This window comes from Pleurodeles waltl, chromosome 3_1 (genome assembly GCF_031143425.1).
Source record: "Pleurodeles waltl isolate 20211129_DDA chromosome 3_1, aPleWal1.hap1.20221129, whole genome shotgun sequence".
Lineage (NCBI taxonomy): Eukaryota > Metazoa > Chordata > Amphibia > Caudata > Salamandridae > Pleurodeles > Pleurodeles waltl.
Genome location: NC_090440.1, coordinates 424,517,654 through 424,540,764, shown reverse-complemented (window position 1 = coordinate 424,540,764; position 23,111 = coordinate 424,517,654). Strand labels below are relative to the sequence as shown.

The window sequence follows — 23,111 nt, the reverse complement described above, 5'->3', positions numbered from 1 at the left end:
AACAGCTTTTATTTATTTTTTATTTATGTGATTTTCTATTTTTAAAATGTTCTAGACTTCAGGGTCTCCTAAACCCCTGGTCACACTTGCTATATATATATATATATATATATTTTTTTTTTAAAAGCATGCCTCATGGAGACCGGGGGTCTCTGAGCCTGGTGCTCAGGGCCCTCATGGACACCCAAACTTTATTTGTATTTTTATTTTATTTTTTTAAATGCTGCCCTACGGGACCCTGGGAGCCCCAATCCCAAGGCCCCCAAAACGCTATTCATTTTTTAAAAATTTTATATATGTGTATGGGCCCTTAGGGCCCTAGCGCGCGTGGTCAGGGCCCCACAGACCATGGCCACGCCCCATTAATCCTTCTTCTTTAAAAAAAATAAATAAAAAAAACAAACAAACAAATGCATTTAAAAATGCTTAGTAATGGCGCCCACGCGCCATTACTAAACATTTTTAAACTATTGCCGCACTTTGGCGGCTAGCGACCGGCTCTCAGAGACCCCAGGGAACACCCCGAGGTCTCTGTGAGCCGGTCAGAAGGTTTAATTAGAGAGAATGCCGCGCTGAAACACGCACGGCATTCTCTCTAATTAAACTTTCAACGCGACTCTCAGAAGCCGCTGGGGTGTTCCCCAGCGGCTTCTGAGAGCCGCGTTGTTAATACTTCATGTTTAAAAAAAAAAACTGCTGGTAGAGGTCTCCGAGGCTGTAAGCGCTCGGAGACCTCGTTATCAAGTTAGGAGATCTCTTCTCGGAGGCAGCGCGACCTCCGAGAAGAGATCTCCTAACATGATAACGCTGTCTCCGGGCGTTTACAGCCTCTGGGGACACGCGTTATTAACTTAACCAAAGCTGCTTTCAGAGACCTCGAGGTCTCTGGGAGCAGCTTTGGTTAAGTTAATAACGCGGGTCCCCAAAGCCCAGGACGGCTTTGGGGACACGCGTTATTAACTTAACAAAGCTGCTTTCAGAGACCTGGAGGTCTCTGGGAGCAGTTTTGCTAGGTTAATAACGAGGGTCCCCAGAGCCGTTCTGGGCTCTGGGGACCGGTGTTATTAACTTAACAAAGCTGCTTTCAGAGACCTCCAGGTCTCTGAAAGCAGTTTTGCTAGGTTAATAACGCGTGTCCCCAGAGCACAGGCCGGCTCTGGGGACCAGCGTTATTAACACAACAAAGCTGCTTTCAGAGACCTGGAGGTCTCTGGGAGCAGTTTTGCTGAGTTAATAACTCGGGCCCCAGAGCGCAGTATGGCTCTGGGGCCCTCGTGATTAACTTAACAAAGCAGCTTTCAGAGACCTAGTGGCCTCTGAGAGCAGTTTTGCTAAGTTAATCACGAGGGCCCCAGAGCTCAGGCCTGCTCTGGGGGACCCTTGCTATGAACATTTCGGCGCGGCTCTCAAGAGGCCTCGCGGTCTCTTGAGAGCCGCGCCGAAAAGTTCATAGCATGGGCCCCCCAGAGCTATTGTCACCCCCAAAAGCTCACCACTTAAACGCACTATTGCGGCCATTAGTTGTGGGAGCATATAATACTGGCCCATACCATAAAATACACATAAAAAAATACCTAAAGAGCCCCATAACATTCCTGTACAAATTAAATACAGCCCCACCACTAATACCATTAGCTACACAACCCCTGAACCATGACGTCCACAATAAGCCCACCATACAGCCATCAAAATAAGTGCAACCCCACAAAAATACCGGCCCAGACATAGCACAAGACACCACATGTACTAATTAAGCATGGCCCGCCGCCCCCAAAATAAGTGCAGACCCCCAAAAATACACGCCCATACACAACCCTGAAACATCAAGTACAATTTAAACCATGGCACCACTCCACAAAACAAGTGCAGCCCTTCAAAACTACATACAAATGCATAACCCCAGAACCCATAAGTACAAATTAAGCATGGCCATCAGCCCCCAAAATAAGTGCATACCCTCAAAAAATACATGTCCATACATAGCCCCAGAACCACCCTGTACATATTAAGCAGTCCCAATACACCCCACACCGCAAGTGCGCTCGCGCTGAAATACAAGCCTATACATAGCACATTACCCCCACAAGTACCAATTAAACAACCCCGACCCATAAAACAAGTGCAGACTTTAAAAAATACCTACAGATACACAACCCCAGAACCAGCATGTACAAATCAAGCAGTACCAACACAATCCCCAAAATAAGTGCGCCCCCGCAAAAATACCTACAAATACATAGCACAAGCCCCTACAAGTACCAATTAAACAAAACCAACCCATAAAGTAATTACAGTATCTAAAAAATACACTAATAGCTTTTAAATTTGTATTTGTTTTTATTTATTTTTTAAAAGCACGCATTTTACATATCTATGTATAGTTAAACAGGTTGGGGCTAATGTCATTGTTAAACTTTAGTAAAACACATACACACACCACACTGTTACAGACCTTAAGTAGAAGATGTTCAGCATCACCAGTCTGAGCTCTGCCCTTCATGTTTCCAGCCATGATGTCCTGATACAGCCCTGCTTGCCACAACTGTCAGTATGTAGTTCAGAAAAAAGAGGTCTGTGAAGGTGGGGGGTTCTTATACCATGCTCACTGTGGTAATTATGCCTGTGCTCTATGATTGGTGGGACCTGGAAATAGACATCTGTTATAGGTTAGCAATACTAGGCCTTTGTTGTGTTTCAACTTTTAATTACTGGGCCAGTTTTCTAATTTAATCCCCTCTGTCACCCCTGGAAAGAATGTAGGCCCATCTCTGTTTTAGATTAGCCATGCCACAACAACCTCTGTTGTGTTTCAAACTTTTAATTACCGGGTCAGTTTCTAATTTAGCCCCCACTGTGTCCCAGGGAAAGAATGTAGAGCCACATCTGTTTTAGATTTGCCATGCCCATCATCCTCTGTTGTTTCAAACTTTTAATTACCGGGTCAGTTTCTAATTTAGCCCCCACTGTGTCCCAGGGAAAGAATGTAGACCCACATCTGTTTTAGATTTGCCATGCCCATCATCCTCTGTTGTGTTTCAAACTTTTAATTACTGGGCCAGTTTCTAATTTAGCCCCCACTGTGTCCCTGGAAAGAATGTAGACCCACATCTGTTTTAGATTTGCCATGCCCCTCATCCTCTGTTGTGTTTCAAACTTTTAATTACTGGGCCAGTTTCTAATTTAGACCCCACTGTGTCCCTGGGAAAGAATGTAGGCACACATCTGTTTTAGATTTGCCATGCCCCTCATCCTCTGTTGTGTTTCAAACTTTTAATTACTGGGCCAGTTTCTAATTTAGACCCCACTGTGTCCCTGGAAAGAATGTAGACCCACATCTGTTTTAGATTTGCTATGCCCCTCATCCTCTGTTGTGTTTCAAACTTTTAATTACTGGGCCAGTTTCTAATTTAGACCCCACTGTGTCCCTGGGAAAGGCTGTAGGCACACATCTGTTTTAGATTTACCTCTCTAAATTGATAGGCTGGCTCTAACAAAAGCAGCATTTGACCATTCCCACTTTTTTGGATTAGCCAACAGTGTGGAGGTTTGACCAGACCGCCCACTTTGCAGCCCTATGCAGAGGTACCCTAACAGCCACTTGGGCATGAATGTCTGACATGTCCAGACCTGTCCCTCTCAAGCTCTGAAACCACGTGCACATCACTAAGTCATACTTTTTACACATCTCATAGGCCAAAACCCAGGGGCTAGGACCCAGACACAGGGTTAACACGTGACACCATGAGGGCACATCCCACTTGACACCCCCATGCACACACGTCACTTCCGGGGAGGGCTTTCAGGGACACCGGAAGTCCCAGCCACCGGAAATGACGTCATTTCCGGGGGGCGGGATAACTGTCACTTTTAATATGATGATTAAAGGTATCCCTTCCTACTACTAACATGCAATTATATTCTGTTTGGTTATTACTCATGTACTAAGCAACAGGATGAGACCATTGAAATAAAGTTTTAAATCTATACATTGCCTTTTAGTACAGTATTTGTGTGTGCTATACTAAAGAACAGAAGTGGGTTTTAATGACCTCTGCATCCGTGATCCCCTTACAGGACTGTTAGTAACCCAAACGTCACAGACAAAATAACAGCTGGTATGCTCAGTGGGGTTGTGTGGGGCTACAGTAACCTCAATTTCCCCTGCTCAAGTGATGTTCCACATATTTCAGTCCAGGCACCCGTGGGTGAGTGAAAAAGCCAAAACATGTAGGCCTAGGCCAGAGCCCTAGTTTACTGAACAATTTCATCAAGATGGCATTCAGTTGTGCCACAGCTTTGACATATATTCAGAATGTTAGCACTCTAGTTGTTCATTAGAACTTTGTGGTGAAGCTGCAGTTGACCACTATGGAGTTAATTGACAGGCTGTGCATGGTGTTGAAAGTATATGTTTCAGTCTTCACGTCAGAATGTTTTACTGAAATGGATGAGAAAGATATTTGAGAACTCATAGAAAATGTGCACTCATTTTAGCTTTCTAGAGAACTAACCACAATTTTTATAAAACAAAACCCTCATTTTATTCATTTTTTTTTTTATTAAATGACTTCAGGTGTGCCACAATTTCATCATAAACACAATGTTAGTAGGCTCTGGTAGTTCTCAACACAAGCGCAGCCAGAACCCATCAGACTGCAGAGTAAGAGCTGCAAGACAGAAAAAAAGACAACAGGTGTTGTTCACCTATGCACCCAGCATCTGGAACAACATCCTTGTATTCATCAGATCACCTCAACACTGCTGCAATTTAGGAAAGAGTTGAAGACCTCTTCAAAGAACTCTACATCACAAAGCATTAATCATCCACAACTCCGCTTCCTCTGTGATTACTCACTGATTTTAAGCTTGCCTCTAACTATGTACAGTGCTCCTCTGCCTTCTGGATATATTTATGCTATAGAAATAACATATACATACATACATACATACATACATACATGTTTCAGTCTGCACAGAATGTTTTACTAACATGGATGAGAAATATTTTTGAGAACTCGTAGAGCATGTCTGCATTTTAACTTTCTAGAACACTAATTATATTTTCTGTGACGAAACCAGCTCCATCATTTGGTTCATTTCTAAAGGAAATGTATTACATTTTACAACTTTGATTCCATCAAGATGGATGGATGTCGTGTGCCACAGTTTTGTCATAAATACAGTTTATCTGATGGAGATTTCTAGCTGCAGATTCCTTATCTTTGAATTTCCCAGGTATCAGACTGGATCCGGAAACTTTTGCATGGGTAGTACCCAGTATGCTGTTGGACTGCTTCGTTCAGTTCCGCATGGCATCATTGGCGTCGAAAGTGTTGTCGGGGTCATCTATATAGGCGCCACCCAGGTGCGCGGATGTCAGTTCTTTTCTTTTCGTGCTAGTTAAAACTGACACAGATAAGAGCTACTCCTCTGTCTCTTTTTGACCGAATTATTTTGACATCTTGCCGAATATTTTTCTTGTGTGTTGAGAATATCATCTAAGAAGGTAGCGTTTAAGCTGCATGGCACCTGTAACCACGGCATGTCGGTTACAAACCCACACATTGGGGGTCATTTTGACCTTGGCGGACGGCGGAGGCCGTCCGCCAAGGTACCGCCGCTGAATGACCGCACCGCGGTCAAAAGACCACGGCGGCCATTCAGACATTTCCTCTGGGCCGGCGGGCGCTCTCCAAAAGAGCGCCCGCCGGCCCAGAGGAAATGCCCCTGCAACGAGGACGCCGGCTCAGAATTGAGCCGGCGTAGTTGCAGGGGTGCGACGGGTGCAGTTGCACCCGTCGCGTATTTCAGTGTCTGCTTAGCAGACACTGAAATACTTTGCGGGGCCCTCTTACGGGGGCCCCTGCAGTGCCCATGGGGCCCCGCGGCACCCCGTACCGCCAGGAACAGGATGGCCCGCCAGGAACAGGATGGCGGTAGGGGGTGTCAGAATCCCCATGGCTGCGGAGCGTGCTCCGCAGCCATGGAGGATTCTGAAGGGCAGTGGTAAACCGGCGGGAGACCGCCGGTTTACCCTTTCTGACCGCGGCTGAACCGCTGCGGTCAGAATGCCCTCGGGAGCACCGCCAGCCTGTTGGCGGTGCTCCCGTGGTCGGTGGCCCTGGCGGCCACCGGCCGCCAGGGTCAGAATGACCCCCATTGTGTGCTTGTGGTGTCTCGAATGTGACCACGACTCAGTCATGCTCAGACAGCCACCATGGCATTGAAAGCTTTAAGAGAGCAGTCCCTGCCATCTATTGCAACTCCTAAGAGATCTCAGTTCCCATCGAGAAAAAAGTCGTGGGACTGGTCCAGCAGCCCCAATTCCTCTTCGTTGCAGTCCAGGTCCTCGGGACACTCTGGGAAGAAGCATAAGAAGAAGTCTCAATGGATTTCGAATTACCCTCGTTCATCGGCTGACCAGAAGAATGGGGAATACCTGTGTTCCAGGCACGGTTCTGTGGAGCTGTTGCCAGGTCTCTATCCAGGGGCTGTATCGACCCAAGCTCAAATAAATATGTTTTATGAGGTTGTGCGCCGAGTATTTGAGCAGCCGGCCCTTCCGGAGCACCTTTGGGCCCCCTGGGGTCAGTGAAAGCCCCATCAGGTTCCACATTGACGGGTCTGGCCTCGGCTCCTATAGGGTCTCACAGATCCATTCTCAAATCTGGATCAGCACTGGTCGTGCCAACACGACCTCTGGCGCCGATCCCGGCACCATTCTCAACCCACGATGACATCAATCAATGCCGATTCTGCCACCGGTAGGGCCCATTGGTCCTAGGTTATTGCCTGAGCATTTTGTAGAGAAGCGAGGCATGAGGAAGAGTTGGAGGGGTCACTGGACCCTTTAGAATACCAGTTAGAGACCGAAACATCATTGTACCGGTATGATGAGCTAAGAAACGCCAGTGGACTGGACACTCTCCAGATACTGGTTTACTCTCTCCACCCACCTTGGCTATGGAGGAGGGAGCAATGATGGTGAAGAGGGCAGCAGAGGTTCTTGATCCTGAACTTACCTCGGTGACAGTCAAGACTAACCTCTTGATCGAAGTGCTTCAGCCTGGGGCTTCCTCATCTGAACCCCTATTGCCCTTTAATGAAGCACTGACGATGTCCTTCTGGGAACTTGATCCAAGCCCAGCCCAGGGTCTCCTGGGAAGAGTACAATTGCCTGCTGCCATTGACCTGCCCTGTGTGATCCTAGTAGTCTGGGTCTTAGCTTCCATTGGCGTGTTCACTGCCGCTTCTCCAGCCAGGAAATCCAGGAGGCTGGATAGCTTAGGCAAGAAAACTTTTTCTTCCACCAGCCTAGCATTGCTGTCGGTGAACACTGCATGCCTTTTGGGCCATTATTCACATACCTTGTGGGAAACGGTTGCTCAAGTGCTCCCACTGTCCTCAATAGGAATCCCCAGGTCATTCTCACCGAATCATTGAAAGACAGGAGGTACGCAGCGAAGATCACCATTAGGTGTGGCCTGGATACGACTGTCTTGCTGGACAGAGTGGTTTTGTTGATGGTGGCCTTTGTTGATGGTGGCCTTATGGTGCCACACCTGGCTGAGAACATCTGGCGTTTCAGGGGAGGTCCAGGCCAACCTATTGGACATGCCGTTTGACTGGACTCGTCTCTTTGGAGAGAAGGCATACTTGGAGCCGGAGCTCTTGAAGGACTTGCGGGCTACGGGCTTAGTGCCGGAGTGCTTCATGGACTCACAGACTACAGCCAAGTCCTTGGGCTGCTCAGTGACACCTTGCTCCCAGTCTGCCGCTCACTCGTTCGTGCCACCTTTCGTGGCTAAGAAAGAGGCATGCCACCGTGCCAACCCTATGCCAGCCACCGTCCTGCTAAGCTTCACAAGCTGTGCAAGGATGTGGTGTGTTCCAACCCCGTGGGTCTGGTAGCATGAAGTTGTCCGCCACCAACCCCCTGGCAATTGCAGCAACTATGCCTTCCTAGTTTGATTCTGCAAGGCCATGGGCCCCCAGTTGGATGGAGAATCCAACATCATTTCCTCCACTGACAGTCCATTAAATCGGAAAAATGGGTCTTGCAGATCATTAGGAGGGGCTACTCCCTCCCTTTTCATTCTTTTCCTCCACCATATCGCCATCTCACGAGGGGCTGATGGAGGATCATCTGATCTTTCTCCGAGAGAAAGGCTACAGCTCTCCTGGCTAAGGGGGTGGGGGTTTCAGAAGAAGGCAGTGGTTGTTATTCCAGCTGCTTTCTGATACCCTAAAAAAAAAAACAAGGGTCTTCACCCTATTCTAGACCTCGATCTCATCCTCAAAAATGAGAAATTAAAGATGCTCACCTTGGCTTAGGTCTTGTCCGCCCTAGACCAAGGAGACTGGCTGGTAGCTTTGGACTTGCATGATGCATATTTTCACCTCCCTATCCTACCTACCCACAGGCGTTACCTGCAGTTCAAAGTAGGCCATGAGCACTTTCAGTTTACAGTGCTCCCCTTTGGCCTTTCCAGAGCCCCCGGGTGTTCACCAAGGTAATGGCAGTGGTCGCAGCTCATATGCACAGGTTAGGGGTTGCAGTCTTCACCTACCTGTTGTTTCCGTCTATACAGCGGACCCCCTGCATTCGCTGGAGTTCACTATAAATGCGCTGAAGTCACATCTAATTCCTTACTAAATGCTCCCTTCCATTGGAGCTGTTCTGGACACTGTGCAGTTTCAGGCTTATCCTCCCGAGCAGCAAGTCCAGGATATTCAGATTATGATATCAATGTTTCAGCTCTATCCTGGATTTCGATGAGAATGACTCTGAAGCTACTGGGCCTCATGGCCTCCTACATCCTGCTGGTGAATCATGCCAGATGGTATGTGTGGGCTCTGCGGTGGGACCTGAAGTTCCAGTGAGTGCAGCATCAGCAGAATCTCTCCGACATGGTTCAGATCTGGGAGGGAACTGCAAATGACCTGCAGTGGTGGCTTATGAATCAGGATTGGGTAAAAGGCAGACTCCTCTCCCTTCTCCAACCATATCGGACAATAATGAACAATGCTGCAGCTGCATGACCAAACCCTCTTTATATAGGTCCCCTATTGTAAATAGGTTTCTAAAAGGGTATCACCCTTCATCATGCCTCAGTGGGACCTGAAGCTGGTCCTCAGGTACCTCATGTGTGCTCCCTTTGAGGCACTACACAGTTGTTCCCTTTGGCTGCTTACCATCAAGACAGTCTTCTTAGTGGAGATGACATCTGCCTGGAGGGTGAGTGAGCGGCAGGCCTTTTCATCCAAGCCTCCTTATGTATCTGTGTTCCCTGACAAAGCTGTGCTTTGCATCCGGGCCTCTTTCCTTCCGGAATGTGGTGACCCTATTCCATTTGGGACAGTCTGTCACCTTTCCTACCTTTTATGCTCCTCCATATCCCTCTAAAGAAGAGGAGCGACTCCACCATATGGACCCAAAAAGTGGATTGTCGTTCTACCTTGACCATTCAAAAGAGTTCCCTGTGGGCGACAAACTCTTTGTGGGCTATGTAGTAGCTTACAAAGGTTGGACAGTACAGAAATAAACCATTTTGCGCTGGTTAGCTTGTGGAGTTCCAGTCCTGGACATCTGCCAGGCAGCAACGTGGGCGTCCCTACACACGTTTGCCAAAACACTACTGCCTGGACAGTCAGGTCCGCAGGGACGGGCATTTCGCTCATTCGGTCCTGAAGGACTTTTTAGTCTAGTTAAATTTGTCTGCATCCCACCGCCAGGATGATATGCCTTAGGTTTCTATTCAAAGGTTATGCAGCTAGAAGTCAGATGAACAAGTTACTTACTTTTGGTAACACATTATCTGGTAGAGAGGATATCTAGCTGCAGATTCCTTACACTCACCAATGCCTTCCCTCTCTGCTGGCAGATTTTTAGGGTTAGGGATGATTCCTTTCAGGGCTCCAGTTTGCACAATCACTCATCAGTTCACTTCATGGCTCTGCATTCCTGGCGTGGAAAGTCATGAAAAGTAACTGACATCCGCACACCTAGGTGGCACCTATATAGGTGACCGTGACATCACTTGCAGCGCTGACTGTTCTGTGCGGAACCGAACAAAGCCACCCAACGGCGACCAGATGTACTGCTCACGCAAACGATTCCAGATCAAGTCTGACACCTGGGAAATTCAAAGGAAAGGAATCCACAGCTAGGTATAGTCTCTATTAGATATTGTGTTACCAAAGTTAAGCAACTTGTTTGTTACAGCTCTGTGTAAAGCTGCAGTAGGCCACTAGGAAATCAACTGATAGCGGTTGCTGCTGATGGATGCACGTTCTACTCATAATTTCAGATTTATTCTCACAAGGCTTATAAATTTAATGTGAACTCAAAAAAAAAAGTGCTCTCGCTTTAGCTTCTTTTCTATCTCCCCTGTGAAATATTTCACAAGAGAAAACAGTTTTCTCTCAAACATCGTTCATCAAATCCCTGCAGAGGATCAGCATTTTTCACTTGGTAAAATTACCTAAGAATCCACCATAATTCCTAAAATTAATATGGTACCAACAACAATTGATTTATATTGTGTCTAAAATCTGTTTTCACAAAACATATACGTGCTCCTTATGTGACCCTCAAAAAACGGCTTTCAGTATTTGCATTTCAGTGGGGACCATGACCCCAAGTCCTGTAAAGGCTGCCAAACATGTTGGCTATGTAGTGGCCAGCCATTCATGGTGAAGTTGTCCATGTAGTGGCCAGCCAGTCATGGCGGAGTCCCTTTGGCACCCACCCATCTCTCACCCTAATATCCATTTGAGTAAGAGTGAGCTAACTCTGCACACATATATTTTTAATAGACTTTCATTTATTTTACTTATTCAGGATGCAGGGACCTTTCTTTATCCCTTCATGATGATCTCAGGCACCTCCTTTAATGTAAATGTCCCTAACGACGGAACCTACTTAGACAAAATCACAAAATATGTTTTCAAATTAAAGTTCCAACTGTTTGGCAAAGTTGGTGTCATTGTGTTCTGACATTTCTTTTTCAATGTGAATTAACATGGGAAGTCACCTGTTTAGAACCTCCCATTTTCCCTTCCTTTTCCCCCTTTTTGCTAGCCCTCACATGACCGATCACCCCAAACCTTTCCAGGAAGGTGCTAAGGTGGATAAACTATTTGTCTGACCAGTATTGTGAAGACTCGTGAAATGGCCCAAAATTATAAGCAAAAAAATGCTCATGAAAAATCTGCCCTATCACTACAAAGTGGTAACCATCACTGTGCAATATAGAACATTGGTACATATATATATATATATATATTGACCTGTCAGCGTTGGGGTGGTCTTCCCCCAGGCTTTAGCTTTGCCCACCTATTTTTTCCGAATTCATTTTTGTTGGCCTTAGGACTCTGTGCACTTCACCAGTGCTAAGCAGTGCTAAAATGCTTGTGCTCATTCCCTAAAACATATCAAATTGTATTACACATGATTGGCATATTTAATTTTCTTATAAGTCCCTAGCAAAGGGACTGTAAGTTAAATGCTACTAGTGGGCCTGAAGCACTCATTGTGCCACCCACTCAAATAACCCTGTAAACATGCCTCAGGCCTGCCATTGCAGCTTTACAGCAGTTTTAATCTGTCAGTTTAACTTGATAATATAACCCCCTTGCCAAGTCTAAAGCTAATTTTTTTTATCACATTTAAGTCACCCCTAAGATAGATCCTAAACAGCCCACGGGGCAAGGTGCACTGTAATTAAAAAGTTGGATATCTACTTTTACGTTTCAGATGTCCTGGTATTGAAAAACGAACAAATTTGTTTTTTTACTACTGTGAGGCCTACCATTACCATAACATAACATTGCGTTGCCTTACTACATTTATTAAATCTTAACTTTTGATTGGGAACAGGTGGGAAAGCCAGATTTGGTATCCGAGGAATTGTAATTCAAAACCCTCTTTAATTGTATAATCGAAATTTAAGTCACAATTCTGAAATTGCCTCTTTTAGTGAGTTGGCATTTTCTTGTCCCAACCATCTGTTGCCTTTCCTGGGTCATATGACTAAGGGTGAGTGGCAGTTGGCTTTTGTATATTCTGTCCGGACAGCCACACAATAGATGGACTAGGTGTGCCTGAATGGGTCATTGCAGGCAGGGTGGGGTGAGAGGGGTGTTGGTTGTGCACTGCCCCACTTATAGATCAATAGGCTGGGCCCTGCTCACACGCAGAGAACTTCACTCTAGTTTCAGTCACCAGGTGGGAGCCAGGGGAGGGACAGATCTGACTGTTCAGGCAGCAGTGCTTAGTGGACGTGTGCAAGGCAGCCAATGTCGCAGCCTGACAGATGTCTTGGACCGGAACTCCGCGTACTAATGCAGTGGTTGCAGGTTTTATTCTAGTGGAATGAGCACGCAAGGCATCCAGGGGTTGCTTCTTTGCCAATGCATAGCAGATCATAATGCAGAGCACAGTTAATCGGGAAATGATTCAGAAAATCCAAAATCAGAAGAGCTTTGTTTGGCTTTGCATAAAATCATAAAAGATAGTACAACTGAAATCAAATCACATAAAACACACTTCAAATACCAGTTGCGTGATCCCCCAAATAAACGATAAAACTCAATTTAGCCTCCCATTTGCTGTCATACTAAACAGACGGGAAATAATACCCAGGATGAGCCCTCCATAGATTTTCTTCACCTGACAGCCACTTTAAAAAAATGTGGAAACCCTAAAACACACATCTAATCAACTTAAAAGCTATATATAAAATAAAGCTTCACAACAGTTCCTAAATTTCAAAATTTAATATGGGCTTAGTTAGATAACAAAAGGAGCTCTGTAAATTTTACAAAAAAACATAAAAGGCATCAGAGTTTGAGCAGAAGACCTATTGCAAGAGCAAGCTTGACTACATTTTCCCAGCTCGCATGGGTTTTCCCCAAAAAATAAGAGGCGCCAAACCGAACCTCCCCTGAAACGAAACAAAAGCGACCTCTCCCAATTAGAAAGAGGTAAAGATAAATAAATGGTCGGTACCTCAGGTATACTAAGTGCTAAAAACTTCCTAACTGAGCTTTTGTTAGGCTCAGAGCACGATCTTACAGAGTGAATAAACTCATTACATCTCAACTTGACCCGTTTCTTATCGGACTTTGATAAAGTGCTTGGTTGTGTATGTGTTTGATGAATGCTTGTTCAAGTATTTTATGTGTATTGTTTTGCTGTTCAAATCATCAACAAAGTTTAGGCCGGGGATCCCCGCCTTCCAGTAATGTATCAGTGGGGGTCCCCGGATTCCAGTATTGATAAAGGGGGGTCCACAGAAGTCACAAGTTTAGGAACCGTTGTTCTAAGGTAAGCAATCTACAGCTAGATAGAGTCTCTACCAGGTAAGGCCTTACCAAAGGCAAGTAAGTTTTTCATTTGGTTGGATTTTAAGCTAAGGGGGAAATTCTGCTGTCTTTTTTACCTCTGTAGACTGAGCTCAATCTATCTTGTGGTTGCTTAAATATAACTTAAATTATAACTTTGTCTGCTTCTACTTGAAATGATTTATCCTAGTTTTTCTTTGTCCATTTTTGCAGGTGGCTTCAGCTCCCAATGTAGATGACATTAAACTATCCTCGCCATTGCTCATCATGAAAATTAAACCACCCAGACCAGTCTCGGGTAAACCCTTATGCTGTGTTTCTCAATGTAGTTCTTATTGTGTACAGCAGAATTACACCACTGATGAGCTTAATGTTGCACTCCTGCAGACACAGTAAAAGATGCAGGCAGGCTGTGTGAAAGACAGAGCAAATGGATGCTGCTTCGGCGTAAAGTCAAAGCTGAGAGTATTGCTCACTGATTGCAGCCATCTGTGGATGAGTCTCAGTGCATAATTTGAGCCGATGATTGCAGATAGGGCCCACCACCACTCCTTTTTGGGGTCCAGAACTTATTTGTCCTTAACAGAGTATGATCCAGAGCAAGAGAGAAAAGCACAAAAAGGGGAAGAAGGGAAAGGAAGGAAAATAGTGGCAAGGAGAGAAGTCGGGGGAACAAAGAACTTGCTAATGTGAGTTAATTAGGCAGAGAGCGTCTGGTGTTGGATTAAAGAGGCATAAAGTGGAATATACACTATGCAGGCGTGTTAATCAGCACCCTGTCATTCCATAGTACCTGCTGCAGGTTTCTGAGCAAATTCTGGGGCCCTGCACCTATTCTTCAAAAATTAAAATTAGGCACGGAGTACAGCGTATATGATAGTCTTTTATTTTAGCATGGGGAAAATACTTGGACCTGTGCTGGAAGAGACCGCAGGAGAAAGGCATTGTATGGGAGTGAGTTAAATGCCCAAACGGCTCTGTATACAGGCCCGATAACTGACGAAAGTGAACGTGTTGAACCACCTGGTCGGAGTTGTGAACTTCGCTCCCACCTACCCTTGGAGGTCTCTGTTCATGGGCGCTGGAAGTAGGAGTGTGGGGTAGAGGCCGCTGCAGCACCCTCAACATAAACATGCTGGAGTTCAGAAGGTCAATGAGCAACAAAGACTCTTTTAAATGTTATCTTGTCATATAAATCAAATGCCAGGCTCTGTCTTTTCAACAAATTGCTGCTTATTCTTGGAGATTGGTGTTTTGTTTCTGTGACTGCAAAGTGTGAGGATTTGGAATGTGACAATGTTGCTGAGTCTGAAAGGAAAGGCTGCAGGATGTTACTTTTTTGTAACTTACAACAAAACCTGAACTGTGCAAAAATCTCTAATCATATCAGCATTTACGAAAGCACAAATGAAGCATTTCCTTTTGTAACTTTGAAGTGTGATGGAAGCAAGTATTTGAATATACTTCACCTAGTGATGTGCAAATGTTAAATATTTACTGAAACCGGGTTTCCAAACATTAATTTCATACAGTGTATAGTTTTATCAGTTAAACTAACAATTCCAATGGAAAATGTGCTGGCTGTAAATGAAAATGCGCCGCCACACCATACGTTAGCAATATGCTTGTGACAATGTGCTTCAAAATGCACCCCCACTTATATAGCACACCCATACATACCACTTTGCTAGTGAACGGGTGTTGTTTTTTTTTCACAATCCCTGTGATTTCAGTGGCGTAACACTAATGACAGCACCCCCACTCTGAGCATTGTTCCAGCACCACGGTCTCTCTTCTGTGAATGAATCCACTCCCTCCATTTTAACATGCTTTAACACATGCTGAACGCTTTATACGTGGGACCCATCTTTAGCTTAAAAGGAAAGGTGATGGTGAGAGTGGATATTTGTCAGAGGTTAGAAATTAATTATGTTCCTGAGTCTGCCTCCCTATATTTATGTTCGGTGCGTTGCACGGCGTGGCTAAGGTAAGTCAAGTCTTTCTTTATAAGAAAAAGGTTAAGCCTTGCGCTGATCCAAGTAGAACATTTCAGTGAAATTTACACCCTGCAGTTTGAGAGCCACTTGTGTACTCACACCACTGGATATAGACTTTCTTTTTACATGCATTTTACTATTGGGCTATCTCTGCTCATCGTTTGTGAGGAGATGAGAATTAGGAAAGTTGCAAAACTCTCATCTGTTCCTGATTGGGAAGTTGAGGTGCAACTAACTGAATAAGCTTTGGTTCATAAGGTAGAGAGTAGGGAAAGAAACAGTGTACTTCACCTCAAATGTGCAAGTCTCTAGAGGAGGGGAGCGACAGATGTTACAAATGTTGCCCGGGTTCAAAATGGTTAGATTATAAATCTGTACATTACATTGATGATTCCAGGTAGTCAGCAATGCAAACATAAGGGCTCAGTATCTGTCTCTTGTCACATTTATGCATGACATACATCAAAACATGCATTGTACTGATCAGTGCATGTAGAGAGCCCCACTTTTTTCTTCATGCTAACAAAATTGAATGCATCTAACCACTTACCAGTGAGCCATAAGCAGTCTGGTTTGAGAGGGGCACAGCAGTGTATACAAAACACACAAAACCCCAAAACCCTCTCCCTCAGCTATGCAGGAGTTGTCTAGACTGCTATGAACAACAGCTGGTAGTACCAAGTATGGCACCTTCCCCTTCTGTGCTGGATTTTAGTTGTTCCCTTTTCCAAAATGGTGCACCATGACTTATGAAGACACAGCCAAGTCCTGCTGCTCTTGCAAGAATGCAGTAAAGAGACAGTTGGGCTTGAGCGCTATTACATGGTGGACACTAAATTGGAGTTCAGGAAGAGTTCTGCAAAAAAAGCCACTTTTTCCCTTCATCTTTCCAGCACCCGCACTGCATTCCAGGTTGGCTTCTGTGATTCCAAGCCTCCCTGTATTCCTGTCTTGACTGTGCTTGGTCCCGGACACCAGGGGCTTTGCGCTGCACTGATAGATAATATGGAAGGTGAGGATTAGCCTCCATGGAAAGTAGTATTACCTTCTCCGAACATTATTTCACAGAAAGGAATGCCGTGAACCCCCGGTGCACTACTGAAGGGCCATAGTTGAGTTTATCTCTTGAGAACCTGAAGAAGAATTCCTTTTCTTTGTCAGAGGCCTAGGAGGATACAATTCTCAGGATTTAATCTGGACACTCAGTACACACTACTTAGCTCTCCTTGTGCACAAGCATATTTTTTGCCCAGCCATATGAATGATTTCAAACGAATATCACTAAGCCTCCTCTTGCTTCTCTTGATTGGCTCTTGAATCGGGTATTATCCATCATATGTGTTTCATACCTTCAAACTCAGCCATGACATGAAACTCCGAAAAGACATTTTAGGCTCCTTAACATAACACTCTACTTAACCCAGGAGTCTAAAAAAGTGCCTTACTTAAAAATGTCTCCTCTTTCACCTTGACTGCTTGATATAAGGGAATGTCATGAGCTTTAAATATTTAGGACTCATTATTCTTGAACATAGTTCATGCGGGAAATATGCTTCATTTTCCCTGAATCATAAAATTTCAGCATATAGTTTTCTAAAGGTTCAGTGAAAACCTCCTGAACTGACAGCCCATTTGTGTCCTTGTGGATCCATGCCATAACTTGGATTTTTGACTGATTCATTATTTACACTGCAGCTGTTTTTCCCTCTCCCCAACTGCTGTGGGCATCTGCCACATTTGATATGATATCTCTGCAAGCATTAATGATTCTTTCAGTATTCTCCTGACTTCACTTTATCAGGGATCCTTTGAGCCCCAGTCAGGACATATTTTGCCGACTCTCTTCCTATGAGGACCTAGTTTGTTAAAGAGATTTCTGGGCTTGCAGGATAATTTGTTATGGATTCAGCCGTTCATGGGATGGATGGGTAATACATCCATTAGCAATGATCAAAATGTTGCAATAGCAAATTCGTTTCCTTTTAATTGTTTCGGCCACATAAGACTGCGCCACTGGAACTGCAGGTCCGCCATTGGAGCTCTCATATGAATTATAATGTTTCAACCCTGCATTAAAGAGACAGTATAATGGATTTTCTTCATTTGTTTCCATGAGTGAGACTATCACATACACACGGCATTTGAGTGGAAAACCGCCATTTGGCCGCCATGCGGGCAAAATTCCGCGGCCCCCATTCTGACATTCCCGCTGGGCCGGCGGGTGCTAACCAAGTTAGCGCCCGCCGGCCCAGCGGGAATGAGGCCGCAACACAGGAGCCGGCTCCGAATGGAGCCGGCGGTGTTGCGGCGGTGCGACGGGTGAAACTGCACCCGTCGCGCTTTTCACTGTCTGCCATGCAGACAGTGAAAAGCAGGCCAGGCCCTGTTAGGGGGCCCCTGCACGGCCCATGCCAGTGGCATGGGCCGTGCAGGGGCCCCCAGGGGCCCCAGGACACCCGTTACCGCCAGCCTTTTCCTGGCGGTGAAAACCACCAGAAACAGACTGGCGGTACAGGGTCAGAATCCCCAGGGCAGCGCTGCTTCCAGCGCTGCCCTGGTGGATTCTCCCAGCCGGGGCAAAAACGGTGGATGACCGCCGGCCCCGGCAATCAGACCGCGGCTTTACCGCCGCGGTCGGAATGGGGATTGAAGCACCGCCAGCCTGTTGGCGGTGCTTACGTCATTCCGACAGGGTCAGAATGACCCCCTAAATGTTTCCATTAAATGAAGGATTTTCTAAACGATAATCCTTGTGTTCTCATTCACAGAGAAAAAGATTATCATTGGTGTTCAGCTCTCTGTAATTTCAATATTTTCTTTTAATCTGAATTCAGATATATTACTTAAGATTTTTTTTTGCATATAAGGGCAGAAGCACTATATATATTGCATTACAAATATAGAACATTCACTAAGCAGACTTCCAATTCCCATTGTGTTAAATATTGCATCTCCTTTTGCTACCATCTAGTGATCTCCAGTCAATGGGGATACATACCTACTTCATCAGATCAAAGGCGTCGGTTTATTTATTTGCCGCACGGGTAGGACATTCACTTGAGTCCTAAAAACATTCTGCAACCATTGCTTTCTAGATGCAAACTCCAGATCAGGTGCCCAATTTGACCGGACCGTTATTTGTGATCGCTTCACTGATTTCAAGCGTGCTCTATGTTAGTACCTCCTTAGAATATTATATCCTGTCTGGCAATTATTAAAAATAGTTGGGAATGAAATGAAGCTTGACAGCACCATTTCTCGTATTTTAGTCCATGTTTCACCACCTTCTGTTACAAACCCACATCCTCCAGCTCCAAGTCGGGTCTTTTTCTTAGTGGTACTTTTGTCTGACTGTCAAATGCTATATTTAGCATTGAGATGGGCTTGGGTAGTAAAAGGGGAAGGGTTCACGCTTTTTTGACAGCTAGTGTACTAATTCAGGTTTTAACGGAAATTGACAGAGAGGCTCCGACTCACAAGGAAAACTGTTAAATCTTCACCTGTAGGCAAAATCCTACACGTGGGTGTACATTTATGAGTTTTTCACAATAGATAAAAGGTTCCAGTAGTAGGCCTAAAGCTGTGCCAATTTCAGATTTCCAGTCACACTTATGTGACAATCATGTGGCTTTCGTGAGTGTAAGCATTTCTCCAAAGCAGATACATGGTGGCAAAGTACAATTCTGCATTGGTGAAAGGCAGTACAAGTGTATAATAGCTCATTTTTTCAATTTTCTTTTTTGTCCTGGCAGGGAAAACATTTATGCCTGAATAGAAATCTCTTCAATGACACCCTCACAAAGAGTGTAAGAAAACACCAAAGGTAAGTACTGTACCCTGCCCCAGAGCCCAGGAAAGTAGGAGTAAAGTACTGCAAGTTTCCTCTTGACACACTACAAGTCGTCATAAGAGAGATTGCAAGAACCAAGCAAGACTGCAATCAACAACCAGTGGATTCCTGGACCTGAAGACCTGTGAAGAGAGGACACCAAGTCCAGAAGTCGCAGAAGATTCCAAGAAGGACAGGAGCCCCTGCCAACCTAGAAGATGGTGCAAAAGTGGATTCTCAGTTTAGAAGAAGTGTACAGAAGAGCACCAAAGAAAATGGCTGCAGGTTTCTGCATGGTGCAGGAGATGTCCCACGTCAAGTTGTTGGATGCAGGCTGTTTGTGTTGATGAATTCCACCAACAAGCCTTGGTTCACGCAAGTTTGCGGTTTGCGTTAAAGTGGCGCTGCCTGGACCCAGGAGGGACCTGGGGGTCTCAACTAGGGCTGAGGAGACAGAGGGGGCTCTCAGCACTGGAGAGAGCCCACAGAAGACCAGGCAGCACCCATGGGAGTCCCAGGACACGGGGATAAAGAAGATGCAAAGTGCGGTTGTTGCAGCACAACAAAGGAAGGTCCCACGCCGCCGGAGAACAACTCAGCGAGTTGTGCGTCCCAGGATGGAGTGCTGGAGACCTGGGCTACACTGTGTACGAAGGATTCTTGGAAGAAGTGCACAGAAGCCCAAGGACCTGGAGATGACATGGTGGACAGGGGTACTGCTACAGCATGGGGAGGCAAGCTCTTACCTCCACCAGATTTGGACAGCTGGACCTTAGGACAGTCTGGGTCACGTCGGTCCACCACCTGTGTTCCAGGGAGCACGCTCGTCGTCAGGAGAGGAGTCCCAGAGTACCGGTCGTCGTTGCAGAAAGGTGCCTGCAGAAGCAGAGAATGACTTTGTCACTCCACGGGAGAGTCCTTCGGTTTTTCTGGTGCAGGATGAAGACAGGCAGTCCTTAGAGCGTGCACACCTTGGAAACTGTTGAAAATGCTGGCTGGAGCTGAAGTTGCAGGTCACAGGAGTCGTCCTGGATACTTTGTTGCAGTTACAGCTGTTTCTGGAGAAGTCTGCGGTTGATCCGACGGTCAGAAGCTGAAACAGAGGATGCAGAGGATTCCTGGAGGAGTCTTGGAAGCTGAATCTGAGGAAACACCCAGAGGAGAGACCCTAAATAGGCCTGAGAGGGGGATTGGCTACCTACCCAGGTATGCACCTATCAGGAGGGGTCTCTGACGTCACCTGCTGGCACTGGTCACTTAGAGGCCTCCAGAGTGTCCCCACACCTTGGAATCCTAGAAGGCTAACGTCAGGGACACACTGGAGGAGCTCTGGGCACCACCGCTGGGGCGGTGATGGACAATGGAGTGGTCACTCCTCTTTCCTTTATCCAGTTTCGTGCCAGAACAGGGACTGGGGGGTCCCTGAACCGGTGTAGACTGGCTTATGCAAGGAGGGCACCATCTGTGCCCTTCAAAGCATTTCCAGAGGCTCTAGGAGGCTACCTCCCCCAAGCCTGTAACACCTATTTCCAAAGGGAGAGGGTGTAACACCCTTCTCCCAAAGGAAATGCATTGTTCTGCCTTCCTGGGACTGAGCTGCTCAGGCTACAGGAGGCAGAAATGTGTCTGTGAGGTGGTAGCAGCTGGGGCTGCAGTGGAAACCTCAGAGAGCTGGTTTGGCAGTACTGGGGGTCCATGGTGGAGTCCCCAGGGTGCATGGGATTGGCCCCCCAATACCAGATTTGGAATGGGGGGACAATTCCATGATCTTAGATACCTCACATGGCCATATTTGGAGTTACCATTGTGAAGCTACATATATATATATATAGACATATATGCAGTGCACGCGTGCAATGGTATCCGCGCACTCACGAAGTCTGGGGAATTGGCCCTGGACAGCATGGTGCCCTCACACTTAGTAACTTTGCACCTAACCTTCAGTAAATGAAGGTGAGACATATAGGTGACTTATACGTTACTTAAGTGCAGTAAAAATGGCTGTGAAATAGTGTGTGCACTATTTCACTCTGGCTGCAGTGGCAGTCCTGAAGAAAGGTTTGTCTGAGCCCCTTATGGGTGGGAAAAGAAATGCTGCAGCCCATAAGGATCTCCTGGAACCCCAGTGCCCATGGTACCTAGGTACCATACACTAGGGACGTATAAGGGGGATCCGGTGTGCCAATTGGAATTGGAATAATGAGTCACTAAACTATAGTGACTAATTTGGTATGTAGAGAGAGCACAAGCACTGGAGTTCTGGTTAGCAGAACATCAGTGACACAGTTAAGCATACTGACAACACACACATTAGGCCACAAACTATGAGCACTGTAGTCCTGGGTAGCAGGACCCCAGTGAGACAGGCAAAACAAACTGACAGACGGGCAGAAATTGTGTGTAACATGCCAAAAAAGATGGTACTTTCCTACAACCACTTGCTGGGGTAAAGGATTGGAGAGGAGCTTGTGAGGTCTTCGAAACTGGCATGCTGTGAGTGTACAGAAACTTACAAGGCAAACCATGCCCTGATTGCTTCACTACCCCTCCCCCTGCTTTGCATTTACTTCTGTATAATAGTACACAAACATGAGATAATATGATACAGACGTAAATGGACCGAAGCATGAAATGTCACTATCTGTGAATGCCTTTTTCAGTCATAGATCTGACATATTTCAATCTTAAAAGTACCGTTACAACAGAACATGACTTTGTGAACCCATCCCAATATGTTTAGCCTAGAATTTGGAAGGGAGCTAATGTAGTGAATTGGGTTTATTAAAGGGGAGTCATATTTTACAGATGCATAATTTGTGATTCAGCCAAAAACCTTAATTAATATTCAGTTGATTATTATCATAGGAAAAATACAAATACAGCAAATCAGCATCTAGGCAAACACGGATAGGGAAAGAAAACATTGGAAACCATTTTATGTTAAGTGTGCAGGACCCGGTGTCAGTTGAGTTAGGATACTATTTTGAATCCAAGTTTCATGTGTTGGATCCTTTTTCTAATGATATGAAGCTGCTTATATATTCTTAAGCAGGAAGCTCATTTAAAAGTCCCCAGGACGCAATGCAGAAGTCTGATGACTACAGTGTGATTGGTTCTGGACATAATCATGTGATCAGTGCTCACCAGTGGGAACAGCAGGAGGCGATATTTTGCCATGAATTCAGAAAGTATCTTGAAGTGGAAAATCTTGACATGCAACAAGGCCACAAATCCAGGTACTGAAGCAAGGATGGCTAACCTGGCCACTGTTTTGTGTTTTGATGAAGGTGTCTTTTTATTTTCTTATTTTAAAATGTAAAACTTATATATCACAAATATATTGTGATTATCAGAGGTACCAGAGTTGAGTGATTTGACTGTATTGTTATCTTGAGTTAAGATCATAAGTATATAGATTGTTGTCTGAAAATGTCCATTGGTAAGTCTGAATGGGTCGAAGTAAATATTAGTACTTCATCAATACCTAAAATAGTGATTTCTAAGTGGGTCATCATGAGCTTGGCGGTGGAAATCCAGACGGGGTCGCTGCTGCCTACACGGTGACCTCCCCACTGGAGTCAATAAGAGTTTCCCGCTAGGTCAGTGGGCAGTCACCTAAGTTTCCGCCCGCTGGCCTAACTGGAAACAAACTACAGCATTGTCACCGGCTTGTAATCGAGCCGGCAGCAAAGCTGTAGCGAGCAGGGTGCACCAGCACCCTCACAATGTTCACAGCACAGCAGACAGTGAACATTGCAATGGTGCTGGGCATTGGGGGCCCTGCACTGCCCATGCCAAGTGCAGGAGCTGTGGCCCCCTGCAACTGTTCTCCACCAGCCTTTTCATGTTACCTCCATGAAAAGGCTGGTGGAGAACGAGGCCGTAATCCCCAGGGCTGTGCTGCTTGCATTGCTGCCCTGGCAGATTAAGATCTCTGC

At 45.7% G+C, this 23,111-nt stretch overlaps 1 protein-coding gene across 4 annotated transcripts in view; it reads left to right on the top strand.

Moving 5' to 3' along the window:
- The window catches only part of WDR93 (WD repeat domain 93), a 360,263-nt gene that overhangs the window by 129,515 nt on the left and 207,637 nt on the right, over positions 1-23,111 (top strand). For 3 of the 4 annotated variants that reach the window (XM_069222684.1, XM_069222685.1, XM_069222686.1), the window contains exons 8-9: positions 13,561-13,645; positions 22,223-22,409. In XM_069222684.1, coding sequence (XP_069078785.1) covers positions 13,561-13,645; positions 22,223-22,409 — 272 coding nt within the window. The remainder of the gene's footprint in view (positions 1-13,560; positions 13,646-22,222; positions 22,410-23,111) is intronic. The other variant, XM_069222687.1, reaches the window with a different exon arrangement.